Source organism: Mustela lutreola, chromosome 1 (assembly GCF_030435805.1).
Source record: "Mustela lutreola isolate mMusLut2 chromosome 1, mMusLut2.pri, whole genome shotgun sequence".
Lineage (NCBI taxonomy): Eukaryota > Metazoa > Chordata > Mammalia > Carnivora > Mustelidae > Mustela > Mustela lutreola.
In genome coordinates, this window is record NC_081290.1 from 106,623,278 (window position 1) to 106,643,855 (window position 20,578).

A 20,578-nucleotide genomic window follows, 5' to 3' on the forward strand; every position below is an offset into this window, starting at 1 on the left:
GATGTTCTTAAAACATGAAAGCTATGCATTCATAATAAAAAGGTTCTGTTCATATATTATGTATAAATTATTAGCTTCTCAAAGGAAAAATGTCATGAAGAAATGTAAGAGATGTGATTTGAAGCTTTTTCTCTTCTTTTTTCTTATTATTCATATAGTTTCACTAAGATATGGCATTTGTTTGTTTATGAATGCTTGCCAATGGTTCTCTCTCTCTTTTTCTATGTTTTTAAAAATCACAATTGCTTTTTTCCTTCTAACCATTTTATTCAGAATGACCAAACACACTGTGCTGTAATTCTCTGTGAAATTCTAGAATTAATAGTGTTTCACTGATGGGAGATTGGAAAGAATTGAACACATCAGTCAATCAGTTGGGGGCAAAATATGTTTGAATTTAAAAAATATATATTTCTTCTGTACAGAAATATGGTTCATTGGATTGTAACCCTCAAACCTGGAAGAATATCTACTCCTTTCAACAATTCAGAAACAATGATTAATGGAAAGGCTTTTTATAATGGAAAGTCTGAACACATATGTCACAATCTTAGATTTATCAGAATGTGATTATAAAATTAAAGCTATGTAAATACTATTAAAGAAAACAAAGTATTATAGCAGCATAATGAGATTGTGCATTTTTTTCTCTATCAGATTTAGATGTACTTTTTTTTTTAATTTTTAATTTTTTATAAACATATATTTTTATCCCCAGGGGTACAGGTCTGTGAATCACCAGGTTTACACACTTTTAAAAAGACTTAGCTACTATAATTTAGAATATAAAATTTCAATGTGTGTTTATCTGGCATACTTTCACTAAGATGATGTTTGGATTTATTTAAATAAAACTGATAATGAGAAGAATGATCAGAAAAATAAGTCAACAGGAAACACACTTTTCCATGTGTGTCACAACCTGAAATATATTTGTTCCTGTTTCCTTAACCACGCATTCATGAAAAGGCCTTTGGCAGTTTACAAAATTGTTATATTTAATTATTCATAACCATAATATGCCCTTATAAAACTGCTGTCCCAGAGATGCCTGGGTGGCTCAGTGGGTTAAGCCTCTGCTTTTGGCTCAAGTCATGATCTCAGGGTCCTGGGATTAAGGCCAGCATCTGGCTTTCTGCTCAGCAGGGAGCCTGCTTCCCTTTCTCTCCCTGCCTGCCTCTCTGCCTACTTGTGGTTTCTCTCTCGGTCAAATATATAAATAAAAATCTTTAAAAATAAATAAATAAAACTGCTGTCCCTCGTAATTGTTACAGTTACTTCCTCACTGACATCAGAACATTCACAAAGTAATTCATCTATCCCACTTATAATGGCAATGTCTACTATAGACATTCTGGCAAAATGTTAATTGCTCATAAAGAGACAAGATATAGAAAATCACTTAATAAATTTCATAGCATAAATGATCAAGTATAACTGCAAAATTAGAATGTAGCCATTATAAAAGAGTGAACAGTGACTTAAAGGCAATAATTTCTATCTAGGCTATCCATGCTAATCTATGAACAGAAATTCTTCATTATGAATGAGTAGCTTTCATTTTTTTGAGAATGTTATCTAGTTAACACCTACACTTCCTTCATGTTTTCAGTACCAGCATAGATAATAATACCATAATATCATCAGCTTGTATCATTGCTATCACTACAAGAGCAGAGGTACAAATACAAATACAGATGTGAGAGAAAAAGAAAATTATTTCCCATATCCATCAAATCCTACCTTTAAACTTAATTCACATCTAGTTTCATGTTATTTATGGGGCACATGCAGTTTGCATGGGGCTGCACCTGTTAAAAGCTGAGTCTTCACTGGAGAATGGAAAGGGAAAGCATCACTCTGAAAATCAGGGTTTATCTTAGAAACTAACCTTGGATGCTATAGACTTTCATAGGAAATTTTAACTTAAGTCCACCAGTGGTTAAAAATTTGAGAAGAGGGTTGTAAAGAATTGACACAGGCAACCCAGGGACACTGCACAAGAGTACTGTAGGCAAATATGCTCAAGGCTGAACTGATTCATTGACTTACCTGAGACATATACCATATACCATATACTGGTCAATGACTGTAGAGAGTAGATACTTACTAAAATGAATGCACTCATTAGATACACAAGAGTCATAATCTAAAATCTTTTTAGGATTAAAAATAATTCTTATTCCTGATTTGAAGGATATAGAATAAAAATAGGTACCTTTTCAATTTTGTTACAAAACTTCATTTCTGTATTTGTTTATTTATTTATTTATTCATTTCTGTATTTATTTTAAATTAAAACAACAGATATTCTATTGTGCTATTTCTTAAAAGTGAGAAAAAAGATTGGTTATCATTTCACTCTCTGAAGTCTATAAAGTCTGACATTACATTGACTTAATCTAATAATCAGAATGAATGCTAAAATGACCCGAAGCTTCCAATAGCATTTCAACGTTCTATATTAACTGTTCATTGGGAATAAAATTATTTATCTTCTGAGAATCCAAAGACAAATTTTGACATTCTTGTTCCAAACAGGCATCAGAAGCATAATTCTCTTTCTTGAGCAAAATGTACATACATTTCTCTTGTTACAAGAGAAAATAATTTCTCTTCTAAAGCTGATCATAAAAATACAAAGTGTATTCTATATACTAAGATAGTGTCTCCTCCTTCAAAATCTTCTCTTGGTTATATTTTTACTAATGCTAAGCTAATATCCTTCTGAAATTTGGGGCTTCGATCTTCATAATAAGGATCTGGGACTTAACGGAGAAAAGGAATCACATATGAGAAACAAATTTAAGTAACATGAATAAACTTTTTATGGAATAGACTTTTTGAATGATTATCAAAATGTTTTCCTTTAACCTAATAATTATCTAATTTCATAGCCTAATAGTGTCTTACTTAGACTCTTGAATGAAAAAATAATAAAGGTAATGTGTTTTCATTGCTTTTTCACCATCTCCTCTTCAATATGGAACAGACTATAGAGAAGCCAGAAAGACAAGTTTTAAAAAAGAGCTACTTAGGGGAGGAAGCATGGAGTCAGAGCTGGTTTATAGTGATAATAAAACAAGTTGACCTATCTTGCAAAATGCTTTTTAACAAAATGAATGATTCAGGACCAAAAGACACTACAAAGTGGCCTAGCAGTAGCATCATTTCCAAAAGAGTGGTGTGTTCATGCGTGCGCACGCACACACACACACACACACACACACGCTTTATAAAAGAGTTTTAGAGATAAAATGGAAAAAAAAAAAATACTCTTACTGAAAAGTCTTCAAAGATTTTCTGGAGTTCTTTGTGGCCATGCCTTTCAGCAATATGTGCTGGATCTGAACCCGCGAAATTTTTCATCTTGGATGCCCAGGTTGCTCCTGAACATTGAAGCAAATGAACAGCCAAGTTCTTTAAACCAAATTTTGCCGCACAGTGGAGAAGAGTTGGGAGTTCTTTGAAATGTGTATCTGAAAGCATAAGAGGCAAAGGATTAATGTGTTTTTATCTTGTCTGGAATGCCACAAGAAAAAGTCAAACCCAATCTACTCCTAAAAGTAATTTTCACAAAGTAGAACAGATTTTCAATGTGATTTTGCATGTAAGAAACCATCAGTGGTTCTAACAATGAAGCATCTCCTTCTTTGTATTTCTCAGCATACAATAAATAGAAACTAATATTCTCACTAGCACTAATGCTCCCCTCTGACTTGGGGGGTAACTTTAATTTGGAAAAGCACATCAACCTCTTAAATTCAAAATAAAACAACACAAATATCATATTGTAATAACTCTTTTTAAATCTATTTCAATATTAGCCAAACACTAACAATATTAAATAGGTCCATCTATAAAACCTTTCTGTGTTTTCTGTGTTTTCTACTGCCATGCTTACTTTGCTGCCTTCTGAAGGTGAGATGGACACATAATTGCTGGAAAGGTTATATGAGATTTCTATGTAAAATTTTTCTTTCAAAAAGGAACTGCAACAGAAAATACAGGTGAGCACTTTGATAAACATCTTCAGCATGGAAATTTCCATCAGGATTTTATAGCTTTCATATCAATGTTTCAGAGTTTCAAAATTGGTTATTAACTATCAATTAGAAGTATTAATTATGTATAACTGTAAAATAGTGAATGTAAACAGCTATCTCAGTGAAAACACATACTCACAGAAATGAGTGTTGGTTTGTTATTATGCTATACTTTCATACCTCGCTGGAAAAAATGTGTCACAGAAATTACATACCAGCTTGCTTGAATAGCTGTGGCATTATCAGGAGCAAGCAACTGGAAGGCTTATGGCAACAGAAACAAAGGTGTCAAAACAAAAGTCAATTTTCTTCCATATTATTTTGGAAAACTGAATCTGGCTTCATTTACCTCTTTGCTATTTTGTAGACTAAAGGAACAAAAAAGGAAATGAGACTTTGAGTTTTTAATTCACTTGGGTGTCTCAGGGCAGAATAAAGTATTTAGTTTGTTGGTTTATATGTTTTAAAAGAAAACAAAATAAAAACCTCCAGGATACATTAAGAACATTAAGAACTTTGCTGTAAGGAAATATTTCCCCCTTTTAAAATGTGTTAGTACTAAACAGCTATAGGTAAATTCCATGGTTATATTTCAATGATAATGCACTGATCCCTTCTTATATAGTATTCTTGTATTTTATGAAGATGAGCCTTTGAAAGCTGAAACTGTCTAAAGTAGGTACCATCTTCAAAATAAAATGTAGTTACTTACAAAGGTATTAAGATATAATTATTTATTTATTTTTATTAAGAGGCACCATGAAATATAATTTTCTGTTATAATTAAACCAGGGCAAATTTAATCAAGAAAGTATTGACATGATAATATCAGATTTCTACAAGTCCTTGGTTATCTGTCTCACTGACATATCATAAAATAAATAAAAAACATCACCTGGCAATCAATGCTTTTTGCATTATTCTTGCACACTGCTATTCTGGTGAAATTGTAAATCACTGTCAATGCAACTTAAAATGTTTTTATCATTAAAGAAATGTTTAATCATTTTGGGAGCACAGTCACCTTTTAACCTCACCAAACCCCTGTCAGTAAATCCCTTGTTTCAAATAATATAATATTAGAAACAACAACAACAAACTTCATTAAAAATCTCTCTTGTACATCAAAAAGTGTAACAAGGACTGAGACAAGAGGTCATGGATTTTCAGGCTGCCTTTCTTAACAGTTCTGCTACTGTGAACTGTGTTTTCTGACATGTATGGAAGAAGTTCTATTGATTTAAGATCATAGCGATAGTAAAGGGTGCTACAGATTTGAAGGTTGGCTTCTTTATTTCCCATTGCTCTGCTTCATTTCTAGTGGCAGCTTAAAATCCATTAATATACTAGAATACTTTGTGAGGTTACAGACATGAAAGAGTCTTAGAGGGTATCTTTTTATGTTCCTAACCAGTAATAGAAATGTTGCTGTTTTTTGTTTAAGATTTTTATTTATTTATTTGACAGAGAGACAGAGAGAGAGAGAGAGAGCAAACAAGCACCTTTAGACGATGTAGAATACGATAGTCGCAAAAGCACAGGCTTCGAGTTGGCATTCACTATGTGAACTTCAACATGCTACTAATTATCTGAGCCTAGCCTTCTCTTCCAAAATTGTAAGGCTACTGAGATAATTAAGGGACATAACACAGAAAACGTGCCCAGCAAAGTGTCTGAAACATAATAGGCATTAGGTAAATATTCTCTCTTCTTTGTCAATAGATTAAAGCATCCTTGTCCTAATTCATCTTTGTTCCAACCATAAGATCCCTAATTCTTTTCATTACTACAAAGTACGATCTTGAGAGCTTTACCCCAGAATAGTTGGTCCTTTATAAAATGATGAATCAGTTTTAAATTGGCCTAAATAAATCATTTACAGCAACCCTTTCTATTATCTTGGATGAGGTTATTTTACCTGCTTATTTTCATTAAGTTGGAAATGCTCAGCCTGCTAATATACATAGTCAATAACGAAAAAATTTCTAATTTAAGTTCTTTAAATTAAAATATGACAGAGCTAACCTTTCAAAGAATTTGAAATGATTCATAGGAACTATGTTGGGTTATTTTAATGTTAATTAAATCATGATCTTTAGCATTATTTTTGTAGAACATCAAATTATACTCAGCATGTGAATATAATATTATATTTATGTATATGAATAAAGATATTCATGCCAATACAGGTATGATTATGCAAAGAACTAGTTCAGGCTTTTATGTATACTCTTTATAAAAATGATACTTTTTGTATTTTCACCATGATTTGATTATTATGAGAATTTGAGATATGAATGGATTCCTCTGTATCTTGCACAGGCATGTTTGTAATCACATGATCACTAACGTTTTTGTGTAAAGATATTTGTGTTTCTGGGGCTTAAAAATTTTTTTTATGAAAGTATGATTTAAAATTGCACTAATAAGTTTAATGAATTCTAGCAATTTTATACATCCATGCAATTACCACCCAAAACAAGCAAAAGAAAGTTTCTATCATGGTAGCAAATTCTCTCATGTGTCATTTTAGTCATTCTCCACTTCAGAAGCAGCCATTTTCTAATTATCATCAACATAGGTAAGTTTGATTTCTTCTTGGATTTCATATAAGTGGAATCATATATACATGTGTATTGTATTGTCTTCCAGCCTCTATTTCTGATGAGAGGTCAGATACCATTCTTAAAATTGTTTTCCTCTATGGAATGTGCTTTCCCCACTACAAACTCTTCACCCTCTCCTCCTCAGCCCCCTATAACTACTTTTAAGACTTTATTTTTATTTTTGATTCAGCAGTTTAACTATGGTGTGTGTTAGTATGATATTTTTATATTTTTTCTGCTTGGGAGTTACAGGGCTTACTGAATCTGTGGATTGATGTGATTCATCAATTTTGGGTCATTCCTGGCCATTATTTCTTCAAAATTTTTTTGCTTCATTCTGTCACTTTTACTAAGGGAATATTACAGTATGTTAGATTATTTAATATTATTCTATGCAGCTTGGATCAGAATGGAGTCAAATTAATATGTAGATGAACTGACCTTGTTCTTTTTTATGGCTTTACTTTGAGTCTAGAGTTTTCATCTCTTTTTCAGTTTGAGTAATTTATTTGGATGGTCTTCAAGTTTACTGATTCTCTTTTCCTCTGTTGTTTCTATGATTAACTCCATTTAATTTTTTAAAAATTTCTGATATTGTGTATTTCTAGGATTTATTTTTTTTTATTATAATTTCTATTGCTCTGATAAAATTGCCATCTTTTTACACGTTGCCTAACTTTTACAATAGATTCTATAACATATTTATCATAGCTTTTCTAGTATTTCATCTGATTATTTCAACATCTGGAACATTTCTGTGTCTGCTTCTAATCACTGTCTCTTTTCTTGACCAAGGGTCACTTTTTCTTCCTTCTTCATATTTCTCATAATTTTTTATTGTATTATATTAAAGAGCTCAAGTAAATAATGTTTATCCCCAGAATAAGGCATACCATTGCCTCAGTCAGACAACTACATTTGGGAATGGAGTGAAATTTTTCTGTCGATGAACTGAGCTTGGTCATTTTTGCATCATTACTTAGCTTCCATTAACAACTGGCCTCAAATATTTTGAGGGCAGGATCACAACTTTCTTCAGCACAGGTTGGCATCTGAGCCTTGCCGAGACTCAAGAAACCCCAGCTGCTGTACAGACTGGCTGTCAGCTTTTGGGTTACCAGATATTCTTTTTTTCCTCCAGTCCTGCCTCCAGAATTCACATCAGAATATCTCTTTTAGATTTTGTGAGGCCTCTGTAGTATACGTGGTTAAGACAGACTCCTTACCATCCCAATAGCTTGGAAGTATTTCTTCCAGCTTTGATGCCTCTCCGTATGCTCTCTGTAAGCTCATGGTAAAAGCTTTGGTGGGATTTGCCTCAGCAAACCTGACCCCTTTCACTCTTCAGCAGCCAGGACCAGGACTTCAGGGAGGGGTCAGAATGTTTTACAAGGAGCTCTCTCAGGTTTCTTGCCCTCCAGCCCTTGGTATACTAGCTCTGTGCACTTGTAACAGCCTACAAAAGAGAGGTAGTGGGTGATGCAGACCCAGTCTGTAATTGGAGCTCTGTGGGATTTTTGTCTATCACACTAGCCTAGTATATCCACTTAAAGTTTGCTAAACATTCAACTAGTTTCTCTTTACTCTTCATCAATAGTGAGTTCTTGTTGCTCTGTAAAGGATAAAGGAAGTCATGAATTTCTTCTTTCTTATGAAGGACTCTTTCTGGAATTTGGTTATTTAGGTTTTTTTGTCATTAATTTTCTGCTGGATTAAAAAAGAGATACTGATTTTGAAAATCATCTTGCTTGTTGTTATAATGGGAGCAATAGCCTCTTGTGATGAACATGTAATGAGAAACAGAGTCCTATTAGTCTTAGCTCATACACCATTTAGTGATTTTCTTAAATTTACATTTATTTTTATTTTTTATTAACATGTCATGCATTATTTGTTTCAGGGGTACAGGTCTGTGATTCATCAGTCTTACAGAATTCACAGCACTCACAATAGCACATAGCCTTACCAATGTCCATCACCCAGCCACCCCATCCTTCCCACTGCCCCCACCCCAGCAACCCTCAGCTTGTTTCCTGAGATTAAGAGTCTCTTATGGTTTCTCAAATTCCACATATCAGTGAGATCATATATTAATTGTCTTTCTCCGACTGACTTATTTTGCTTAGCATAATACCTTCTAGTTCCATCCATGTCGTTGCAAATGGCAAGATTTCAGTTTTTGGATGGCTGCATAATATTCCAGTGTGTGTGTGTGTGTGTGTGTGTGTGTGTGTGTGTGTGTGTATACCATATCTTCTTTATCTATTAGATGGACGTCCATCTGTTGATGGACATCTAGGCCCTTTCCATAGTTTGGCTATTGTGGACATTGCTGTTATAAACATTGGGGTGCACATTCTCCTTTGGATCACTGCATTTTTATCTTTAGGATAAATACCCAGTAGTGTGATTGCTGGGTTGCAGGGTAGCTCTATTTTCAACTTTTTGAGAAACCTCCACACTTTTCCAGAGTGCCTGCACCAGCTTAAATTCCCACCAACAGTTTAGGGGGGTTTCCCTTTCTCTACATCCTCACCAACATCTGTTGTTTCCTGGCTTAATTTTAGCCATTCTGACTGGTGTGAGGTGGTATTTCACTGTGGTTTTGATTTGTATTTCCCTGATGCCAAGTGATATGGAGCACTTTTTCATGTGTCTGTTGGTCATTTGGATGTCTTTGCAGAAATGTCTGTTCATGTCTTCTGCCCATTTCTTGATTGGATTATTTGTTCTTTGGGTGTTCAGTTTGGTAAGTTCTTCATAGATTCTGGATATTAGCCCTTTATCTGATATGTCATTTGTGAATATCTTCTCCCATTCTGTTAATTGTCTTTTGTTTTTGTTGATTGTTTCCTTTGCTGTGCATACAATGTTTATTTTATAAGTAGTTTATAATTTTACTTATTAGATTAAAATAATGGATTCCTTAAGAAGATAGAAAAAGTCTTATAAAATTTGCTTACTCTGTAGTGTACGCCTGCTTCATTTCATGGAAATTTTCATTGAAGTAATCAAGATTCATTGCAGATGCAATGAATTTTATTATCAAGGTGTAAATAAGAAACCACAATTCACACTAAAGTGTGGTCAGTTTGCTTTTGACTTTTTTTTCTGGATGAAATAAATTTTCAGCTTCAGTTGTTTCAACCCACGTTTGTTGAATGCTAATTTCAGAAGAACAGAATTTAATGTCTCTCCTTTTTCAAGGAAATTCCAATTTCACTAGTTTTGCAAATAAAAATAAATAGGTGACTTGGTATGTAGTAAAGAAATTGAGTCATATATTTGTTTATGCTGAGCCATTTCTAAAAGTTCAAGGTAATCCCTATAAGAGGTGGCCAATAATTAGATTAAAGTAATCAAACCAAAGCTTTCAAAAGATTAACCTTGCTCACCAGAATAATAGAATGGGAATATACCCAAGGTTGGAATATAAGCTTTAAAAATTTAAAAGATGATGATACAAACTGGAAGTGCATGGCTATGTAATCCATTTGTTCTCATAAATCACTATCTAGAATCATAAATATTTATTCACTCAAAGGAGAATGAGCAGGTGGCCACTTTAGGACAAAACAATGAAGCACACAGCAAAGAAAAGATAAATCAGGAGAACTGCTTTCTAATCCCAGCTCAGCCACTCAATCTGTAATGTTTAAGAAAGTTCATCTCCCTGACCTCTGACTCTTCATTTATAAAATTAGAGGGGCTGGGGACTTCTGATTTTCTTCTGGGTTAGAAGCCGTGCCACAGATGGTTTTAGGATAATTTTCCCTGAATGCTAATTAGATGTCAATTAAAAGAGTAAGGATGACATTTGTGAAGGTTGAAGAAAGGTAATAATTTTCATTCCTTTCATCATAGGATTTGGAGTCTGTTAAAATGTTAATATTTCTGGGGGTCTATAAAACGGAGCATTGCTGGGTGTATGAATCTGATTGTTCTGTGACAGGAGAAGACAAATGCAACACGTGAGGTGCCATTCTCCACATCCTGTTGAAATAGTAAACACAGAAGCCTATTTAGAATTTCAAGCAAAAAAAATACTGCTAGGGTTATTATATTTCTAAAGCCTTGACAGTGAAAATTAAATGCACAAGGGAAATAATGTTCCATCAAATCCCTTTGCTACAGTTTTCTTATCTCTTGTATTACATAAAATATGAGTGGGGGGGCACCTGGGTGGCTCAGTGGGTTAAGCCTCTGCCTTGGGCCTAGGTCATGATCTCAGGGTCTTGGGATCAAGCCTCTCATCTGGCTCTCTGCTCAGCGGGGAGCCTGCCTCTCTCTCTCTCTCTGCCTTCTTGTGATCTCTCTGTCAAATAAATAAATAAAATCTTTAAAAAAATATGAGTGGGAAGTGCATAGATACACACTTTAGTATTAGCCTCAATTTTGGAATCACCTCATTAATTACATTAATTACACTACACCTCATTAATTACATTAATTACATTCTTGTTACTAAAATAGTCTATTAAATATTTAAGAGAAAATATTAAAAGTTGTACCCAATTTGTATGACCCTTGTAACTATCTCAGGAAACTTCATGTAATTTTTTTTTTTTACAAGTGTTTTAGTAAAAATGGTTAAATTCCTAATCAACATTATATTCAAATGAATTCTGGTTTCATCTTAATAAATAATGTTCAAAATAATGACTTTTATTATTATAAACCTTGCAATTCTAAAGCTTAATACTTGTTTATTTTGAGAGGTAATATTGTGCAGTTAGTGCTTAAACATAAGGGCTTTGGAACCAGATTGGATAGATGGAATCCCAACTCCAGCATTCACTAATGGTGTAATTTAGACAAGTTACTTGAATTTTGTATCTCAGTTTTCTCCATGTTTAAATGAAACTGATAACATCTAACCAATAAGCTATTAAACCTAGGTCTAATGTATTCTTTCATACAAACAAGTACTATTGATCCTCACTACTCACAATTTCATATTTTCAAATTTTCCTACTCATAAAAATTTATTTGTTCCCTCCCAATCAAAACCTGTGGCCCTTTTGTGATCATTTGTAGACATGTGCAGAGCAGTAAAAAATCTGACTGCATGTTTCCAGCTGAGGTCAAACAAGACAACAACCTGCTTTCTTATTTCAATTCTCGTACTTATACCAAATGTCCTCTTTGTGGTCTATGTAGTGCCATGTTTTCACGTTTTCTATTTTTGTGAGTTTTTTTGTTGGTAGTGGTGTGGTGATCAGTTGTTTACAAAGTGACCCCCTGGCATAGTGTGCTGGCATAGGTGCTGTCTGGTGTTCCCAAGCACAAGAAAGCTGTGATCCGTTTTATGAAGAAAATAAATGTGTTAGATAAATTTTGTTCAGGCATGAATTATAATGACATTGTTGGTGAGTTCTATATCAGTGACTCAAAAATACCTATTAAATGCTGGGTTTTTAAACGGAAACATGCATAAAATGAGGTTATGTATTAATAGACTGACAAAAATGTGACCAGAGGTTTGCAGGAAGCTAATCCTGTATTTCTCCTTGAGCAATGTTCAGTATTCTCTATTCAGAGACTTTATAAATAAATAAATAAAGTTTATAAATAAAGTTCATAACTACCATGAACAATGAGAATCAGTTGCATTGTAAAGAAATCTAAAGGCCCCTTTTCCTTTGTGGAGAAAGAGTTCGACATTTGCTTCTTGTTGCAACATGGCTGGGCATTTTCAAAAGTATGGTGCCTTCTTTTCTTTCTTCCACACTGTTAAGGAATCTCTGGGTCCAGCCCTATGTGTTGCTTCTCAGAGTGAGGCCAGGCTGGAGGAGGAAGCTGTGAACATTTCAGCCCATGATTTCTGAGACATTCTCCTTCTTGTCTCCATGTTTAGAGTTTACAAGGTTAAAATCCAAACTGGGCATGGTTAGACCCCATACTGGCAACCACCCTAGATGCAGAAAGAACAGTCCTAGTGCCTTGACTCTGTCTTGTTTATTTTCCTATTTGCCAGACTTACGCAAAATAATAGGGAAAATCTAGGATGAAAGTGAATCCTTACTCTGTTTTTCTCAGATAATATAAATTCCTTTCAGTGATTGTAGGTCTTTTTGATTTTGGTTAGATTCTGTATAGTTTATTGTAATTAAATGCTTAAGATTGGGAGTTTATAAAGCTATAAAAATAAAGTTCTGGAAGATTGCTGTTCTGGCATGCAAAATATATGAATGATCAACTGACAAGAAGCATGAGAAATGAATGGAGCATGTAACCTTGAATCCATAGACAGTTCATTGTTCACTGAATACCCTCATAGATAGAATCCTCCATAAAATTAGCAACAGTAGTAATAAGAGGAGAAGAAAGAGGAAAAGAGGAAGGAGGATGAGAAAGGAAGGAAAATATGACACCTAATGAATGAATTGAGTCGAAAAAGAGAAATTGCAGCCATGTAGTGTCAGAGTGAGTGATAACAGAGCAGCAGAACAGGGAAGCAGCAGACTGATGCAAGACGGTCTGATCCCAGAGAAAGAGTATTTGGGGACACACTGTAAAACAGCTTCTTATCCAAGACAGTGTCCAGGAATGGCAGCATGTAAAACAAGTAATCCATGAAGCCACAATAAATAGCCTGGAATTTGGACCGCACGCCTGGAGGTGATGTTAGGAAACAAAGGAAGACATATTGTCTTTGTTAGCGGTTCTTATAATAGTATCAGTTAAAGTTAAATCTTACAGCATTCGAGTAGGTTTATTATCCATTCTCCACTATCTAACTCAGACAGTGATGAAGTAATAAAAAGAGTGGAGCTGCTCCAAGTTCAACTAATCTGGCCAGTCTGTGACTACTCTCTGTTTAAATTAAGAAATCTCTAGAAATGTTATTTCTATAGAAGTGTGACTGTATTCTTTTCCTCTCTGTTCATTTTAAAAAGACTTTTGAAAACTACTAACTTTGTCTCTGCTGAATCTTGACAGTAAAACAAAAACAAACAAACAAACAAAAAAGCAAAAACAAAGAAACAAACAACAACAATAGCAAAAACAAACTAAGAACCTAAGAAGCAGCCAGGAAAGAACTTAGAAAGGGTCAGGAAATCTAGAACAACATAAGTAAGGAAACATGACAGGTGAAGGTAAGATCAGAGAGCTGAACACTTTCCATGAGGCCATGACTTACAGGAAGAAAACCACCCACTAGCTTTTGTATGGGTCTCCCATGGAAATCCAAGGGATATGCACCACCAGGCAGTAAACCAACATATCAGGTAAGGATGTTTGATTTCAGTACTAAGAAATATTCAGCAATTCTCAGATTTTATAGTCTTAAGCAAATGATTTATTTAAAAATGTTAAATAATTTTGAAAATAAAAATGAACTAAAGGGGTGCCTGTGTGGCTCAGTGGGTTAAAGCCTCTGCCTTTGGCTCAGGTCATGATCCCAGGGTCCTGGGATCGAACCCTGCATCAGGCTCTCTGCTCAGCAGGGAGCTTGCTTCCCTCTCTCATTCTCTGCCCGCCTACTTGTGATCTCTGTCAAATAAATAAATAAAATCTTTTTAAAAAATGAGCTAAAGCAAGGAGGAAAATTTGGGTAGTATTGGGAGTAATAAAATTACTGGTGAGAGCTTAAGATGACTTTGGGAGCACCATCATACATAATATAGGGACAGGATAAAAATGGAATGTAAGAATATTTAGGGGAGCACCTAAATGTAGGATAGAAAATAAAATATGTTAGAAAACCCTGCTAGAAGACTTTCTCAGGAGCAAGGAGAAATAACTGATGGTCTGAATTAGAGTGGAGTCACACTGGAATGGACAAGGAAGGATAGAAATGTTGGACACTTCAAAAGAAAAGTTAATAGGACTTGATGATTGAGTCGGCTGGCTCTGAAGGAAAGAGGTGAATTTAAGATAACATCCAGGTGATGGCTATTAAGGACGGCACATACTGCATGGAGCACTGGGTGCTATACACAAACAATGAATCACGGAACACTACATCAAAAACTAATGATGGACTGTATGTTCACTAACATAACACAATAAAAAAAAATTCAGGTTTATGGCTACAAAGTTACAAGGTAAGAGAAAGAGAAACTCATTAAGGAAGGTGACAATGAGGGCCATGAAGAGGTACAGGTATGGGTGTTGATGGAATGGCTGCCATAATAAGTTACAGAGCAATAAGTCAAATTACACATATGGGTCTTTGCGTTGAGCATATTGGTTATAAACTTAGCTCCTGGGTCACCGCAGGAAACTTGTTTTGGGAAAAGAGCAAATATTCTGAGATAATTTTTTTTAGATGAGAATATATTCTGAAATAGGGATCCAGATATATTTTTGCCATGTAAGGTAACTTAATTACAGATCTGGGAATTAGGACATGAATTTCTTTAGGGATAATTTAGCTTATTATACTAAGCAGGAAATGTTAACTCGAAAGACACCCTCATGAAACAGGAAGGTAGTAATAGCTCTATAATTCAGTATGTTTTAACATTCTAAGCAATATCTATTTTTCCTGGATCAAGGATTTATATTACATACATAAATTCAAATTATTAACCACACTATCAACATATCCTCAGTCTATTAAGTAGGATAGGAGATTTTAGGAGATTTTCCAGCTACTAGGTTACAGTTGCTTTACAAATCAATTGAGCAGCCATTGTTCACACTGATTGCTAGGGATCACAAGAGGTGTGGGGCTAAATTACAGTTGTTTAGAGCTGCTCACCTCTAAACAATAGAATGATGGTTAAGTGTGATTGTTATTTTTAAGTGTCACCTACTTGGATATGGTGCCCAGCTGTTTAGTCAAATATAAGTCTAGATGTAACTATGAAAGTATACTGTAGATATGATTAACATTTAAATCAGTAGACTCTGAGTAGCCTCTGTCATGGGAGTGGCCTCATCCAATCAGCTGAAGGCTGTAGGAGAAAAGACTGAGGATCCCCAAAGAGGAAGAAATTTGGTTTCCAGACCGCCTTTGGACTCAAGGCAACAAAATCTACTCCTGAGATTTTTAGCCTGCTGGCATGACCTACATGTTTCAGAATTGCCTGCTCTACAATCACATGGGCCAGTTCCTTAAAGTAAACCTCCTTCTGTCTCTTTGTCTCTCTTAACACATCCTGTTGGTTCTGTTTCTCTGGTGCATCCTGACTAATTACATGAGGAAAATGACCATAGTGGTTTTCGTAAACCATAATCTATAGAAACAAGACATAAAAACAAGTTCTTCTGAGTCTTTGAATTACTATCCTTCTCAGAGTAGTACGATGAGTCTTTAGACCTGCAGTGACACTACAAAGATCTTCTGTAACTATTTGGTAATGGTAGAATCTCGAGAGCAAATGAGTCGCTTTCAGAAGTGAAAGATATTTGGAGAGAGGTTAATAGTAGATTAGTGCTTGAGGGGGGTTCTGGACCTGTCAAGAATCTCAGAAGACAGAAACTCCAGGTTTAGGATTACTACTGCAAGCAGCTGAAAAAGTAAGAGGAGTTCCTTAAATAATAACTTACTCAACCTTTAATTAAAAAAAAAAAGTTCATTTTCATTGTGTGTGTGTGTGTGTATGTATGACTGAGGCTAACCCATACTTGCATTTCTTAATAAAATGGATATTACAGAGCCTTTTTCCTGTTACTACCAGTTACTACCAGTTACTAATGGACAATGTTTATGTTTTTTTTTCCTTAACCATATGATAAATTTACAGATTTAAACTTATTATTTTTGACCCTGAAAGCCATATATTTTTTTGTGTGTGAGTCCAGAGAAGATGAACATATGTGTTTTGGGTTTCTGAGCACAGAGAATTCAAGCAGTATATTCAGAAAGCTCATATGCCATTTTTTTTTTTTTTTCATTCGGCTCATGGCTGATACCACAGATTGAGGTAGAAAAGAAAAGACAAAATAATGACATTAAAATTGCTGCCTTATATTCCTACAAAGAAGAGCTCTTTTATTTTTGGAGCTCAAATATTATAGTCTATAATGATTGCTGACTATGGTCTTATTGAAGTTTTTCTGTAGTTAACTTGGTTGTCATTAACAGATTAATTAATGTAGCAAATGTTTATTGAGTACTAGAAACATTTACAGGACTGGGAATAAATCCGTGAACAAAAGTAACAGAGCTCCATTCTAAAGGATAGTATTTGCCCACAGAGGCAAAAAGGGTGACTGGAAGGAAATCACAAACTATGAAACAAAAATATTTCTAGGATTGCAAAAAATAATATACAGAGTATCTGAGATAATTTCAAACTTGCTTATATAAATTATTCATTTAAGTAGTAATTTTAAACAATTTAACAAAAATAATTCATAACCTTTCCTCCAAATTTAAGATCATCTCCCTAGGAAGTTTCCTCTGACTACCCTTCTTTCTCTGGGCTCCCTCGGCACCCTGGAGCTACAGCTCATTACAGTGTAAATAGGGCTGCAGTCCTTTGTTAGTAATGTGGCCACCTCAGATGGGCTGTCTGGATCCAAATCCCAGCTCTGCCACTATTTGGGTAAGAGATACAACGTCTCATCTGTAAAGCAGAGATTAAAAATAGTACTTTCCTCGGGATTCTTGTGAGGAATTAAATTAGTTAAAGTAATTAAAATGCAGGCACCAGAGTGGCTCAGTCGGTTAAGTGTTTGCATTCTATTCAGGTCATGATCTCACGTCCTGGGATCGAGCCCCACATCAGAGTCCCTTCTCATTGAGATGTTGGCTTCTCTCTCTACCTTTCCTCCTGCTTGTGATCTTTCTCATTCTCAAATTAGTAAGTAAAATCTTAAAAAAAAAAAATACAGTGGCACTGTATCACTGAGTTGTATTTTATTTATCCCATATTCTTTTACCTTTCCTCAGTATCTGGAAGAGTACCTAGGATAGAGTCTATTAAGCTTCTAAGAATTCTTGAGGGTTTTTTGTGTTTTTTTTTAAATGAACATACACAAAACATACATGTTTTAGATAAGGACTCTAAGATTACTTCATTCTGCAGCTATCCTTTAAATACTGGGACAAAAAGAGATAAAAACAAATATGATATCTTGACTTTAATTATATTATTTAAATGATTTAAATATATTCTTAAAATTTATTTAATTTTATTCATGTCATGTCATTACTGCGTGTTTACTCAGTGCTTTTCACTGGTGACTCACAGACCAGTAACAACAGCATCATCTATGAATTTGTGAGAAATGTAAAATCCCTGAGTCCATCCCAGACCTACTGTATCAAAAATTCTGAGTAGGGTCCAACAATCTGAGTTTTAACAAACCTTCCAAGTAATTCTGATGTCCACCGAAGTTCAAGAGAAAAATGCTAAATACGAGGAAGTATGGAGCTTGGTTTAAATGATTAAGCAAGAGTGGATAGCCAGGAAAACTGAGGTAAACCTCACAGAGAGCTAGTAAAACTGCAAAGTATACAAAGTATGTCTGGGGTAGACTTTTTCTCCATTCTATTCACTGTTTCTTTAAGAGATTTTCACTTTCATCATGGTTTACATGTCTGATTTATTTTTTAATTTTTAAAAAAGATTTTATGTATGTATGTATGTATGTATATATTTATTGTAGAGAGAGAGAAAGAGAGAGCACGGGCAGGGGCAGGGGCAGAGGGGGAAGGAGAGGGACAAGCAGACTCTGCACTGAGCATAGAGCCCAGTGGAGACTGACATGGGGCTCAATCCCAGGACCCTGAGACATGACCTAAGCAAAACCAGGAGTCGGACTTCCAGCTGACTGATCCATCAAGGCACCCCTGCTTTACATATTTTAAAATGTCTTTTTGGAGCGCCTGGGTGGCTCAGTGGGTTAAGCCGCTGCCTTCAGCTCAGGTCACAATCTCAGGGTCCTAGGATCAGGCCCCGCATCGGGCTCTCTGCTTAGCGGGGAGCCTGCTTCCTCCTCTCTCTCTCTGCCTGCCTCTCTGCCTACTTGTGATATCTGTCTGTCAAATAAATAAATAAAATCTTAAAAAAATTAAAAAAAATGTCTTTTTGTGTTGTCAATGGAAAAGACTACAATCGAAGAGAAAATTTACTGCTAAAATATATCTATCTTTACTTATTTCCTGGAGAAATATACAGTCTTACAGCAATCTGAGAAATAAATATTGTTAGAAACAATATTTCAACCAAACATCTCACATTATATTCTTACAGAGGTAATGTTCATTCAGATTCTGTAGATAATAAGCACTGAGGATATAATTTCTTACAGTCTGTCAGATATCCTGGGTAGAGGTCATGCTTGTTTCTCAGATTTCTATTATTGTCAACAATTTGTTCCATAAGGATACAACTTCTTCCATTCCAGCTCATCTTTCTGGCTTCCAGAATGACCCAAGTCAGAAACTGGCTCTCAGGATAGGAACGCTATGAAAGTAGCTAGACACAAGCAGCCTACTGCTTTAGCTTCCAAGCCTCACCTATTCTTTATCATGTGCTGTTAACCCTACAATTGCCAGTTTGGATTCTCTGTGTAATTTGTTACTTTTTTCTTTTTTTAACTTCTCTGTCGTCCTGTCTCTTGTATATTACACTGCTCTGTTCATAATTTTGTCCTGTAGTCTTCTAGTCATATCTTATCCCAATGTGTGTATATATGAACTCATCCTTCAACTGCCAAGATGTTTAAAATGGGGAAGGGTATATGACAAATGAGATTCAGGTTCAGTACAAAAGAAAATGAACTTGAGAGGCAGTTAGTTACAACTACATAATTCTCTTCTCTATGTCTTCTGAGTAGTGCTTTATTTCACTTGTTAACAACTTGCAGTCTCCGAATCAGTCTGCATTTCCAACTACTTTTAGATATTTTTTTGCAGAGTTTTGGGGGTCTTGGGGAGTTACTCAAAACTGTAATTCTTGGGGCACCTGGGTGGCTCAGTGGGTTAAAGCCTCTGCCTTCGGCTCAGGTCATGATTCCAGGGTCCTGGGATCGAGCCCCCCATCAGGCTCTCTGCTCAGTGGGGAGCCTGCTTCCCTCTCTCTCTCTGATGTTGATTTTATCTGTTTCTAATTTTCTTCTTAGGGAATTGGAATAGTAATTCCAGAGCTATGATATGTTATAAGATACATGGCTCAATCCCATGGGTATCAAGGAAAGGAAGAGTCAAAAATAAATAAAAATCAAAATTTTAAAGTAACATTTTTGATGATATCAAAACCATAAAATAATCAGAAATAAATCTAATAAAAGCTTTTAAGGATTTTATAAAAATATAATACTTTTGAAGTATATAATAAAAACACCCAAATAAATAAAGTTACATGCATATGATCAGAGAGAGTTAAGTATGCTAAAAAGTGGCAATTTTTACAAAATTAACTGAGAGCTTTACTTTAATTTTATTAGAACTTTAAGAAATATTTTATTTAATTATTTGAGAGAGAGAGAGGGAGAGCATGGATGGAGGGAAGGGGAGGGAGAAACGGACTCCCCACTGAGCAGAGAGCCCTATGTAGGGTTTGATCCCAGGATCCTCAGATCATGGCCTGAGCCAAAGGCAGCCACCTAACCAACTAAGCCACTCAGGCACCCCTTTATTAGAGTTTTTAATAGAATTTGACAAGCTGATCCTAAATATCAAAGGACAAATAAAGGAGGAAGAAGAACAAAGATAATTTTAAGAATGAGGTGGGGATGAGTTCTAATAGAAACAAATTCTATAACGAACTTAATTATATGCTTACATAAAACACCATACAAACTAAAAAACAAGCAATCAATTAAGTAGATATTTGCAATGTAGAGAACTAACAAATAGCTACTATAAAGAATATAGGGGCGCCTGGGTGGGTTAGGTCATGGTCTCAAGGTCCTGAGATTGAGCCCTATATTGGGCTCTCTGCTTAGCAGGGAGCCTGCTTCCCCCTCTCTCTCTGCCTGCTTCTATGTCTACTTGTGATCTCTCTCTCTCTCTCTCTGTCA

General features: G+C 35.0%; 1 protein-coding gene across 3 annotated transcripts in view; it reads right to left on the reverse strand.

The window, feature by feature from the left end:
• BANK1 (B cell scaffold protein with ankyrin repeats 1) overlaps window positions 1–20,578 on the reverse strand; it is a 307,483-nt gene that overhangs the window by 163,654 nt on the left and 123,251 nt on the right. For all 3 annotated transcript variants that reach the window (XR_009353027.1, XM_059172136.1, XM_059172125.1), the window contains exon 7: window positions 3,283–3,479. Coding sequence is in view for 2 of the 3 variants with exons in the window: in XM_059172136.1 (XP_059028119.1) it covers window positions 3,283–3,479 (197 nt within the window). In the remaining variant the exon portion in view is untranslated. The remainder of the gene's footprint in view (window positions 1–3,282; window positions 3,480–20,578) is intronic.